The 13,525-nt window shown below is 35.9% G+C and overlaps 1 protein-coding gene across 8 annotated transcripts in view; it reads left to right on the forward strand.

Moving 5' to 3' along the window:
- LOC140166195 (diacylglycerol kinase zeta-like) overlaps window positions 1-13,525 on the forward strand; it is a 434,180-nt gene that overhangs the window by 400,120 nt on the left and 20,535 nt on the right. For 5 of the 8 annotated variants that reach the window (XM_072189595.1, XM_072189599.1, XM_072189596.1 and 2 more), the window contains exons 14-18: window positions 1,550-1,615; window positions 7,842-7,942; window positions 10,044-10,196; window positions 11,047-11,281; window positions 12,285-12,380. In XM_072189595.1, the coding sequence (XP_072045696.1) occupies window positions 1,550-1,615; window positions 7,842-7,942; window positions 10,044-10,196; window positions 11,047-11,281; window positions 12,285-12,380 (651 nt within the window). The remainder of the gene's footprint in view (window positions 1-1,549; window positions 1,616-7,841; window positions 7,943-10,043; window positions 10,197-11,046; window positions 11,282-12,284; window positions 12,381-13,525) is intronic. The other 3 variants (XM_072189597.1, XM_072189602.1, XM_072189598.1) reach the window with 2 other exon arrangements.

Consider the following 13,525-nt stretch of genomic DNA (forward strand, 5'->3'; position numbering starts at 1 on the left):
TCCTGGCTCCTCCTGGCTAACCTACCGGGACAATCTTTTATAATTTTTATTTTATGACATGCTTTGTATGTGCATTTTTGATGTATTTTAGCCAGTTATGTAAATAAATAAATATATAACCGAACATATATGTGTAGAAATACTAGGGTAGGTGCAGGTAATATGGGACAGCAGGTAATATGGGACACCTGTTTTCATTTTAACAAAAAGTAGCTTAGAGAAGGTAAACACTTTAAGTTGATTTGTTAAGTGTTTAGAGACATCAATTGTGCTTCTAGAAATGTAGTTTTGGAGTCTGTGTATCAAACTCTTGGAAATCAATGCCAAAAGAGTGAAATTGCCCAAAAATTATGACGTTTTTTGGCCTGATATAAAATCAATGACGTCACATTTTATGATTGTGTATCCAAAAACTCTGGTACTGAGGGGGCATTTGTCATTTTTTATGATCTTTAGGTGATGGGTTAAGCTTATCAGCAGGTAAAATTCCACTGACAAGTGGCACTTTCCTTTTATAAATGATTATATTCTCTGATTTTCAACTGAATGGGTGCAGGTAATATGGGACACATAGGAAATTGTGTGCATTGTCAATGCGAAAAGCAAAACTATTTAGAAAATTGAATTTTCTTGTAGAAATTTGCATTTAACATTCAAAATCATGTAACAAAAATGTTTTTAGAACAAAAGAGTGATTTTCTGAACTTTTTGATTTTCACCATAGAGATAACACAGTGTCCCATATTACCTGCACATGCAGGTAATATGGGACACTTAACGATGACGTCATTTTGACGTCATAGCGCCCAAACAAACATAAAACACGGTAACATTGCCTGTTTTATTAATCTTAAAGGACAGGTTGTTCATCATAACAATCTCTTGTGGGCATATCTTCTTTAGTTTTTATGCAAATAAGCTAAACGTCCTTAATGGTCCCATATTACCTGCAGGTACCCTACAACTTATGATTTTCCATTGAGAAAGTCCATCACTTATTAGTTATAGTAAACCTTAATGGGCTATTCCATTTAAAATCCACACTACCCCTGTGGAAGATTTGTGGATTTTAAATGAATAGCCCAATAGTACTATTGGCAATTATATCAATTTTAATATCTTAAAGACCCATTCAGTGATCCCAGCACAAGTGTAAAAAATTGTTTATAAATTACTTAAAAGTGAAGGATAAGTCATTCAAATTGTCATGTGGTATTTTGGAAATGACAAATTTGGAAGAAAACAGCAGTACTGGACGAAGTTGAAGCCCCATTCAAATACATGTAGCTAATTTAGATACTGTCAGTATCTAAATTACAGATTCGTGTAAAATGTCTTATTTTGTCTTAAATACACTGCTTTCGGCTGAACCATTCGCAGGCTATGTTAGCACATCTATGACAATGACAAAGATACCAAAATCTGAATTTAGATGATTTTTACGATCGTCCAGATGAGCAAATCACTGAATGGGCCTTTAAGTGCTTCCTACACTTGTATGATTATGATTCCTTCAAATTTATTTGCCCAATATTTTTATGAAATGTAGAATTCCTCCTAGTGTTCCATCGCCAGGGCCTGATGCTGAGCTTGACCTATTGATCTCATCAATGTAGTAAGCATGTTTTACCTCTAGTTCCCGGCTAACACAAAGTTATGGAAACACTGGTTACTAATATTGTGGCAGTCTTGTCATATTTGGTGTCTGGTTACTATGGAAACTCTTCTTACTTTTATTATTTAAAGACAAAATGTATTTTGTTTTCAGCCTCTTTCTTGAATCCTCCTCTCAAGTAATACCATTATTTGAAGTCGAACAATGAGGTAAAAGGTCAAGTAGTGTTACGCCAAAAATAATGGTATCACCATATAATCAGGGTTGCCAAACCTGTGATTTGGTAGCCCAATTGGGTGACTTTTGAAGATTTTGCCGGTGTCTTTCAACATTTCCCTGTCCCAAAAGCTCCCATAGAAACCAATGGTTAGGAATAAAATTGGGCCACTTTTCAACATTGGCTCCCACTACATCCAGTAGTTTCTTGTCCCATAGAAACCAATGGTTAAGAGAAAAATTGGGTGACTTTTTGATGATTTGACCTGCGATTCAGTTGGGCTAAAATTGTTTTGGCAACCCTGCATGTTGTACAAGATGATAGATGCATGGAAGAGGCTACAAACAATACATGTATTCTTATTTTAAAACACTTTTGTTAACAACATACTAATATTAGATGAAATAAGAATAGGATGATTTATAAGAGTTTTTCATTTGTCAAAACCAATTTGAAGAAACTTTTTATTGCTGACAGTGTCCTCAGTGAACTACTTACTTTATCAAAGTTTCTTGTTGTGATGATCCAACAGCTGATGACTGGAGGGATTTATGTCACTTCCGGTAGCGATGTTAGTCTGCTAGAAGTCTCCAAAAATACATGTGACTTAGATTATAGAGCCCCTCTTCTCTTTTCATTACTCCTCACCCCCTCCTGATCTGAATTGATTATTTGATCCCTCTAGCTTTTCTGTCACTCTCTCTCTCTCTCTAAGATTTTTGACTACCCCAATTGATAAAGTCAGTGGTTCACTGACAAAACTGTCAGCAAGAAAACTAGTATGTTTCTTCAAATTGGATTTGACAAATAAAAAACTCTTTTGAGTTGAGTAGCATGTATGAAGCTGCATTATTACATTTTTGTGCTGGGCCATGTTATATCAAATAGTATATAACTCAGACCCAGAACCAATGAAATGGTAAGGTATCCGTCAAGTGTTTGAGGCGAGTCAGGGCAGTGCCCGAGTTAGTGGTGTTTGTGCTCAAATACAAAGTATAGCATAAAGCATATGGCAAATAATTTTCAGTCACTTCTTAACAATAACACACCAAAGTAATATCAATCATTCCTCTTGCGGTATATAGGATACTGTACAGTAAGTTGGTTAACATGAGCGAAGTAAATACCTCCTTAGAGAGGTTCATATGTGTACATAAAGCTATCCAAACTTGAGTTTCATCTGGATGATGTGTGTGCCTCTAAATGTCATATTCACAAGAGTACCAAAACAGTATCTGGTCTATTCCAATTAAAATCCATACCCCCTATGGAAGACATGACCTTAATCTTCCAGATATAGTGCAAATTTCAAATAGGGTTTATCTGAATGACTGACTCTATTTGAAATCTACACTCCCTGTGTGGGAGATTAAGGTCATGTCTTCCATAGGGGTGTAGGGATTTTAGACATATTTCTTAAATTTCAAAAAATCCGAATTATTTGATATCAGAAAGACATTCCTCGTATTCAGAATGCAATTTTGTGTGTCTGATGTGCTCTTGGCCTGGGTCGACCCACAAAAATACTGTGCAAACGTTGCTATCCGATTCCTCACAATCACTGGTCTTACCCAGTAAACACAAAACATTTTCGACATCATTTGCAAAAGGTTTAAAAAGGTTGCCAGAAAATGTTTAAATGTCAGGTTATATAAAGGGTATAAAATGTTTTCATAACATATAAAAACGTTTTTTGATAACTCGCTGCAAATTTTCTAACATATTGTTATTTAAGTTTTGACAAAATATTTGGGGAAAAATATATGCAAAAAATATTTTACAACATCATTTTGAAAACATTTTAAAAATATTTTAGTAGCGTATTTTCATAAAACGTTTTAAAACGTTTCCATGACCTTTATATAACCTGACATTTGGTGTTATTGAAACGATTTTATCTAAACCAAAACCCAAAGTATAACATGTTTAAAACGTTCAAACATTTTTGTGTTTGCTGGGTGGTCTTATTATGTCAAGTGTCACATGGAGTGGACCAAAGTAACGGTCAAGTAAATCATGGGACTTGAAATTCAAAAATGATCATTACTTTTTTAAAAGCTGTTCTATTTCTTCATTTTCTATGTGTAAAACATAGATGACACAAATGGTTTCCAATATAGTCTTGTTTAGCTAAGAATCCAATACAAGGAACAGGAATTATATAAATAAATTTCGGTCCTGATTTGCGACAGAGAACCTGGTGAAAAATTATATTGACATTCTTTTGTTAGTTCACTGTTATGTTCAAAATTAAGTTCTGTGTCAAAATTTATTTTATTAGGCATTATTTTCTCATTTACCCACCTGTACAGACATCAGTGGAATCAAAAAAGTGCCTACAATTTCCGGTGCCCCTCTAAATTAGACTTAGTACCCCATTCTCATCAGATGTCTTACTTAGTGATTGTGGCTTATAGAGCAAATCCAATTATTTCATTAACTAAAGAAAGTAATACCATTGATTGGTAAAATGTAGCAGTTCCAGGCTGTGTCTGTATACTTGTGCATCTCATTGTGCTAGTTATTGAGTCCAGTTCTCTGTGGACTGGTGTGAATCAGTTTAAAGGGGTATTCAGTGATATTCGTGACTGGTCAGCCTGAAATGGTTCAAGAGGATTTTGGGATTTTCAGAGATTTTGAAGTTTAAAAATGTCTTCCATTTTGATATTCTAAAATACTTCATTTAACATACACTGTAATTCAATGGAGATAGTGAAAACTGGGAATAAAATGTCATTTGATATTCAAAGAAGCTGTGAGTTGAGTAAGTTTGAGATGTGTTAAAATGATGCCCAACATTTCAGGAAAACATCTATGTTAGTCAAAACAGACACCCTAGGCATTTAATTGCAACCAAACAAGTATAGTCTGCCAGAAAAAAGAACAAAACATTTTTTTAAACAAAATTGTGCCATTTTTATGAACAAAACTTTATCTAACACACTAAAATTCTAGAAAGAGAGCGAATATGAGTCACAACTACCATTTGGTATGAAGAGAATCTATTCCAATTTAAACAATGTTCAACATTTCAAGAAAGGCATCTATGCCAGTTAAAACAGACACCCAAGGCATTTAATTGACAGCAAACATGATAGTCCGCCAACCCTAATACAGGATTGTGAAACAATTTACTTGCTGGTAGCTAGAGGATGTTATGACTCCAATGTGTACAATCGTTTCCCCTTCTTCTTGCCCCCCTTGTCAAACTTGTGCTCGGAGACTTTTGTCAAGCTTGCGCTTGGAGACTTGTCAATATCATTTGTGTTGAATTGATTTATAAGGGGCCAGGCATGAGTACCAGGACTATAGTAGCAAGGTTGGTGATGCAATATTGAAATTGACTACATGCGCTATAAATAAATCATAGAAGAGCACAAAGAGGCAGCAGGGTTTACAAGATGAAGATGTAGAATTCTGTAGAAAATATTATGCTATGCCTTCAAACCAATGCCTAGGCTCATACATAGCTCCAGGTTGACAAGTTTGAACTTAAAAACATCTCACAGAGGTTTTGAAGTGTTAAACTGTCACATTTTTTGAAATTTTGAAATTTTATCAATTTGAAGTTTAAATGTCATCCATTTTGAAGTTTCAATTTGAAGTTAAAAATGGCATCTGCTTTGCAGTTTTAAAATATCATCCACAAAACCAAGAATAGAAATCCAAGCTGAAGATATAACTTCAGATGATATTACACTGTTAGAACACTGGGGAAAAGCGGTTGGATAAGGTTTTTACCCAACATTGGGTTATTTTTGTTTAAAAAAAAGCGCAGTGATTTATAGTGCACTACACACAGGCACAATGCCTAGACGTTGATCCACAAGCCTCAGCACTCTTTACAGGTTACTCAAGTTGGGTGAAATTACCATTTAACCCAACTGCTGGGTACCATATGATCAACCCTCATGAAAATACCCTGGTGTTGGCTAAAATTTACCCAATGTTGGGTAAAAAAACCTTACCCAACCAGTTTTTTAACCAATGGTCTAACAGTGTATAGCATGGGTGATCAGACTAATGAGCTACAGAGCATTTCCCATAATGAGTGATGTATAATCAGTTTCTTTCATGATGTGCAATTTGTTTTTAAAATAACAATACACAGGATTGATAGAAATTATTCCTTGTCACTATAGACGAACCCAACGAGCCAAGTCATGGTCAGGATTTGGTCAGCCATTATTGGGTCCCCGCAGCACCTAACTGGTGTTGTGACTGCCCAATTGGGTGGATTAAAGCCGCTTAAAATTCGATGTTAGATTCTTTTGTGTTGTAAACTGTCATCATTCTTTGGTTTACGTGTAACACGGGTGACAGAATGCAGTTTAAAATACCCTCCAAGGCCGCATCATTTCACATTTTAGGTGAGATGGAGCCGACGGGGACCCAGCTTTGGCTGCCATTGAGGTGTAGGAATGTGTGAAATTGGATTTGTCTATAGTGACTGATCATAGACTGATGCATGTTAGTCTCAAGATCACAACTCTAACAAGTCTACCATTTGTATTTTATCTTTCAGTGCATCTTCATTCAACATTCCATTACCTCAACTGCCCATTATTTGAAAAAAAAAAAACTGTAAAAATATGCATGATATTTGTCTGACACATAATTGTCAATTTAAAAAAGTGACATTAATTGTGTCAGATATGTATACATTTCTGTTGTGGGACATAGAGAAAGCAAATACTTGCAAAGTATGACAATTTTGCAATCCTTCTCATCAAGATTCAAAGAATCTTCCTTTCAAGGGAAATTCTTTGTGGATTTTCGAATAATGCGACTATTCATGTAATTTGTTCAAATGCATCATTTGCCTACCCTTAAATGAACGATGGGCTATTCTAGTTGGAATCTATACGCCTCATACGGAAGACATGACCTTAATCTCCCACATAGGGAGTGTGAATTTCAATTGGAGTCACCTATCAGGTAACCCATTTGAAATTCCCAATCTATTTGTGGCAGATTAAGGCCACATCTTTGTCTTTCATTATACAGAGGGTGTATGGATTTCAACTGGACTGCCCATTACAATAGCTTCATAGTACCATGCATTTTAAACAGCATGTTATGTAACCTGACACATACATTTCACCAATACATCCCATCCGTTATCTTGGTAATTTTACATCCAATATGTGTGCCAACTGAATCCTAACAAGTTTTTAACATAAGGAACAACAAGAATACATAATCCAATTTTTTTAAAGTTTAATATAATTTAAGAATATAAAGCTGGAAAAATCTAGTAGAAAAAAAGAAGAATGTGAATCTCAAATGCAAGACCTTCGGGACCTTCTGGATGCAACACATGTACAATAACCAAGAGCTATGGGGGCAACTCTGTATCTTATATGTTACAAAATAATATACGCAACTAGTCTCTCTTGACATTTAACAGCAAACATATCATTACTCATATCCATTTTCTACAATTTTTTACAAATCAACAATTTCATTATGGTCAGGTCTCATTTATTTATAATAGAAATTGTAATTTTATGTATATCGAGTTATACATATTAGATGACTCGCAAAATGGATTCTGTAGCTTCCTTTATTAAATAAAATCTCACCGCAAATCAGGCAGCACAAATAATCTTTCTGGTTTTTATTTATACAAACTTTGAATGAGTACAAGCACACCATATCAGTCTAACATTGATATATTTACACGGGTGCTGACTATAGATGTCAAGTTCCAAATTTTCTTAAAAAATTCAGCAATTTTAGAAATTTACTTTTTCATGTCCATATTTGGAATCAGCATGAACAATGCATTAAAATGAGTACAAACAAGCCTGGTATTGGTTCAGTGGTTCTTGAGATAACTCTTGATAATTTGAGAAAATATTGCAAAATTTGAGACTTTTTATGTTGAAGCCTATGGCCCCGGGCTTCCAGCCAGCATGCAAAACATTAATGTACCTTTCTTATTTTTGACCAAATTTGTTCCAGAAATACTTACAATATGCCGCATTCTCTTTTTTTTCTCCCCAGTGCACCTTTATCCAATGATAGACTACGCATACAGGTGAGCCGCATCAGTATGCACGACTATGAACGACTTAACTATGACAAGGAGAAACTTAAGAAAGCATGTGAGTATGTGAAGAACATAGGGGATATATACGTGCTGTATAAACAAAACAAACCTCAATTCTATGTGTTTGTTTTTTAAGACAGACTAGCTTTGCAAGCGCTAAGATGGCAAGTATAGATGCATATTTGTGCAATGTAAACACATTTCTGTGCTTGTTTTACAGTCTTTGCTAAAAATGACAGAGATACAATATTTAAGTCCTCAACTTGACAATTCAATGTGGATTTTCTCATAACGTTATACGTTGGCCATATTTTTTTTTCAACCGTGGGCAGCAGCTGGGGCACAAGTGGCTGAAATGTGATCTAAATAGGCTGATGTGGTTCATGTTTTTGGTGTAAACCTGGAACGGGCTTAACTGTTGGTATTGTTCAGTTTTATTTGGCATGTTTAATGTGAAAATCCTAATGACTCAGACTGTACCACCTGAACTACAAATTATTGTCCGCATCACGCAAATCTCGAAAGGCTGCCTTGTGTGATTTTTATTATCCTTTTTGAATTTCATATTGTTACTTTATATTTCAGCATTCTCCTTTCGTTTTGGATTGTAATAGTGTGATATTACCTAAAATTAAAGTTATCAAGTTAATTTTACAGTGTATCTTATCACAATTAGATGACATTAATTAAAAAAAATCACACAAGGCAGCCTTTTGAGATACAACAGTATGTAATGCGGACAACAAAATGATGTATCAGTCCAGACATAGTGTCATCGCACTGCTGATGACATCACATATTCCAATCCCCCAAATACATGGTTCTGTGACCCGTGTATTAGTTATGATCATCTTAACTGACCCCACATGGATGTGGGTACTGTAGTGACACATTTTCCACCACATTATTTCATTGTGCTGTTAGAATTTGAATGTGACCCAGACAGTGTTTGCCCCAGATACAGATTATCGGAAAAAATTTTGCAAGCTTTTTATTTTTGCCTTTTTGTGATTAAATTAAGATCTGAACAATGTAACCTGTGGATTTTTTTTTCACCCATTTGGTTCAATGCAGAGCTCTTTGAAACAACATTTAGAACAACCTGCATAGTGTAATCAGAACTGCCAAAAAAACAGTGACATAATATTACTGCTAAAATATGCCAATAAACGGTATTGTAAGTGGGGTTGGTTTATGGTAGCTTAATCTAAGGCCAAAAAAAAAAAAGGCATTTTTAAAATCGTGAGATTTGGAAAAAAGAAATGCGAATTTTTTTTATTTAAAAAAAAAGGATTTTTTTCTCCAAATACCATGAAAAAAGTCGGGAAAAAAAAAAATTGCATTTCGCATTTGTTTTCAAACCACTCGTGAGCTTTGAGACAAACCATTATTTTTTTTGGCCTAATCAATAGATCATATGGGTCGGACATTGTGTAAGACAACAATCACAACTGAACTTTTGAGTTGAGTTGAATCAGTTGATGTTCAAGCAACAACCATTCTATTTGATATAAAACATTGAAAGTACATGCATTTCGATGTTTAAAAAAATAATGAATTTATTTATAGACTGGTATTACATAGTAGCATTAGCGCCAATCTAGCTTGAATCGTGGGGGGCAATCAGTCTGAATTGTTAAAAATTGGCTGAAAAGGTAAAACAATTGGTCATTTTGCCAAAAGGTGGGGGAACACGTCCACCTGTCCCCCCCCTCCCCCGGATTAACCCTAACCCTACCCGTGGTTTTTGGCTATCGGAAGGGAAAGAAGGAACGAAAAAGGAGAGAAGATGAAGAAGAAAGTCACTTGGCACCCCGGGATTGAACCTCGGACCCCTTTCGCATGCCACGCAGAAGATCCCCAGCATGTAGCTACACAGGTGACGTTGGCCCGGCCAACGATTCCCTGGGTATATATGACTTGGTCTGATTGCGTCATCAAGTCCCGTGGAATCCATGCACGCAGAGCGGTTTTAATAGTGAGCTTTAGTGAGTCCTAGTTCTGTTAGGGTTAACACCCATGTATAGTAGGTGTGGTTTTGTCACTGATTAATTTGATAACCAAGCAGGTTTGGTTCTCCCCAGAACAACTGCTCTCGAGGGGCTTTCTCTTTAGCTCACCTTGTTAACAATATATGACTTACCTCTTTCTTACAGCTGTGCCTCTTGGGATCATTGTAGTAGACAGTGATGGCAATCTAGAGCAGATCCGAGCTCACATTGATAGACTTCTAGAGGTGTATATCTTGCAGGACAGTAATGCAAATGGTTCAGCGTCAAGCCTTTCACCAACATGGTGTTTCTTAGACTGTAAGTAGAATTATTGGATGTGAGTTGTTGACTGTAGTGGAAGAAGTGCTCAAGTGCAGTGGCTCCTGGATGTCATATGTGTTAAATTTCTTTAATTTTAATCAATACCATTCAATAAAAATTTGTTTAACACAAACTCAATATTTTTACACGATTGTAATGTACTTTATTAAATTAACATACCGTGCAAAAATCAAGACTTAATAGGTGCTGTTGTTTTAACAAAATCCAAGATTTTGAATAATGCGCAGGAACCATTGTTTAATTATTACGATGGAAATATTAGTCAAGCGCGTACACAATGTTCATAGCACAGTACGCACACCCCATGCGGGACGATCATACACACATCAACATAATAAGGACTGTGCTGTAGCACGACCAACAGAGTGAAAGTCATTGGCAACATAGGCACTGGTAGTAAATTCCAATTTTCTTTGCTTTACTTCAGTTATTAAGCTAACATTTTATGGAAAAGATATACTAATCTGTTTTCATGGAAATGTTACAATATGGCTTTGAGCTGTTTTAAAGTGAATTTTCTATTTGCTAATTCTCCTGTATATGTGATAAAAATTTTACTAAGCACATTGAAGTATTACAGGGACACAAGACAGTGTATATGAGCACTTCTTCATTTGCTGTATACCTATATCAAGAAGCAGGTAGCTATATTACACATACTAAGTGTAATGATAAGCTGATTCAAGATACAGGTGTAAAAATAATGTTCATCAGTCTCTTCTTTTTGAATGAATTTTTTATCTTTTTCTGTGCTTTGGATAATAAATTTCCTTTAAATACAATTCAAATACCGACTCATAACTTTTGCAATACCTTTGTCACACAGCAACAACTGCAGACCGTTTCTTCAGAATAGATCGCTCACAAGAGCACCTACACTACATCACAGACATATCATCCGATGACCTCTATGTACTAGACCCAGAGAGAACCAAGCCTTCGTTACTTGGGGAACGATCCGGATCCATGCCGGATCTTCTAGTTCAAGATCCTGTGAATAGCAGATCAGCATCACCGGCATTAATAGTACCAAAGGGATCACAGATTATGCAAGCAAGAAGGTGAGTAATGGGCTGATCCATTTAAATTCCATACCCCCTCTGTGGAAAATGTTGGAAATATCTTCCACAGGGGGAGTATGAATTTCAAATGGAATGAACACATTAGGTAGCGCCATTTGAATTTCATACACCCTCTGAGAAAGACTCTACCTGAATCTTCTACTGAGGGAGGGTGAGTTTCAAATGGAGCTGCTAATATGTTAATTCCATTTGAAATTCGAACTTCCCCTGTGGAAGATGTTTCTAATATCTTCCACAGGGGTAGTATGGATTTTAAATGGAATCATATATTTAGGAAAATGCACAATGCTTGTAGATAAGAGTAAATGGCCACTGTAATTATACATGTAGTGCATTGAGGGTTTTATTTGGATTTTTGGAGAAAGTTCTATGGCTATTCCCAATGTTTAAAATCATCTGAATCTGTTCCTGTATCTCTTTGGACTTCTATATGCTTTGCTTTCATTGATATAGCAGCTTCGCAACATCTCCATCTCGTAAATTAAAGAAAGTTGAGTGCTGTCTGTATGTATCTTTAAGGTTGGTCTTTACCCTGGCATTATGGAAACCTTTGGGCCTCATAACTGCTAAATTGTTGAGCTAAGGTATAATAAAAGTATACATAATGTAAGTGTACAAAAGATACATATTTAGAATAGCAAAAACTTGATGAATCCATCTTTGAGGTCAAATTTTGAAAACCTCACAGATGGATTCATCAAGAGTTTGCCATGTTATATATTTACACTTTTTTGGGCTTGCATCATTTTTTTCCAATCCTCGCATATTTTAATTGTGTCTCACATTGTCTTACACCCTACCAGCTAGGGTGACGCATACAGGCGGCTTCCTTTCTTCACTATTTAACGTAAACTTTTATATACTTTAGACCAACAATTCAGCAGTTAAGAGGCCCAAACGTTTCCATAATTCCATGGTTAAAACCAACCTTAAAGGCATAAGCAATACTAACCACTTATTGGAATGTTCCTAACACATGCAGCGATAGCACAGAGAGAGAAGACGGCAGACTAACACCTCACTTACAGCGATCACTTGAAGAAAGCAACCATATGCTATCACAAGCAGCTAGCGACAGGTACTAACCCTACATCAGTTATCATTGCTTTCTCTTCTCCTATCTCTACTTGGTCCTATCTCTTTCTGACTCTGCCTCTTTCTTTCTATCTTGCTCTGCACTTGCTCTGCTTCTCAATGGGCTATGCCAGTTGATATCCATGCACCCCTTATGGAAGACATGACCTTAATCTTTCACACAGTGGGTGTAGATTTGAAATGGAGCCGGCCATTCAGGTAACCCCATTTGAAATTCACACTCCCTGTGTGGAAGAGTAAGATCATGTCTTCCATAGAGGGTGTATGGATTTTAACTGAATAGCCCCTTCTTCCTCCCCATTTTTGTCTCTATCACACTCTGTCTCTCTGTATGTCTCCCTTGTTGTCTCTTCTCTCTTGGTCTGTCTCTATGTATTTGTTTCTGTGTATCTCTCTGGCTGTCCCTCTGTCTTTGTCTCTCCCTTCCTTCTCTGTCTTTCATTCTGCCTTTTTCTCTTTATCTCTATTGCATATACTTGTGTCTCTTGTGGCGCTCTCTCTGTCTCTCTCTGTGTCTCTCTCTGTCTGTTTGTCTTTGCCTTGCTTACTTATCTCTCCCCGTCTCCTTCCCTGTCCTGCATTCTCCCTGTCACTCTTTATCTCTATTATTCTCTTTCTCAGTGTCAGTTTCTATCTGTCCATCTCTGTCTTCCTCTGTTTGAAACATTTTTGTGTGCTGATATAAATAGAGATGTGTTTCAATCTATTAATAATGCTTCAACCTAATCATCAATCATTATAAATATCATCATAACAATCATTGTAATAAAGTATGTATCATTAACTCATGAAAGCATGACTTCTTGTTCAGTAGATAGCATAAACAGCTTAAATATTTCTAAATAATGTGTGCTTATACATTATGAGTTCTGGGTGTAGGCATATTTGTAGATACCCTTCACTGGGATCAGTTTTACCCTAATACTAGTTCCAATACTAACCATTTTACAAAACCCAATTTGTGAAACACTAACCTTAACTCTCTTCACGCGGGTGTCGACTGCAGACGACATGTTTCAACAAAATTTTTAAAATTCAAAAATGTCAGAAATGTAAATTTTCATGACCATATTTGGAAGCAGCATGAAAAATGCATTAAAATGAGTACAAACAAGCCTAGTATTGGTT

The sequence above is a fragment of the Amphiura filiformis genome, chromosome 12 (genome assembly GCF_039555335.1).
Source record: "Amphiura filiformis chromosome 12, Afil_fr2py, whole genome shotgun sequence".
Taxonomy (NCBI): domain Eukaryota; kingdom Metazoa; phylum Echinodermata; class Ophiuroidea; order Amphilepidida; family Amphiuridae; genus Amphiura; species Amphiura filiformis.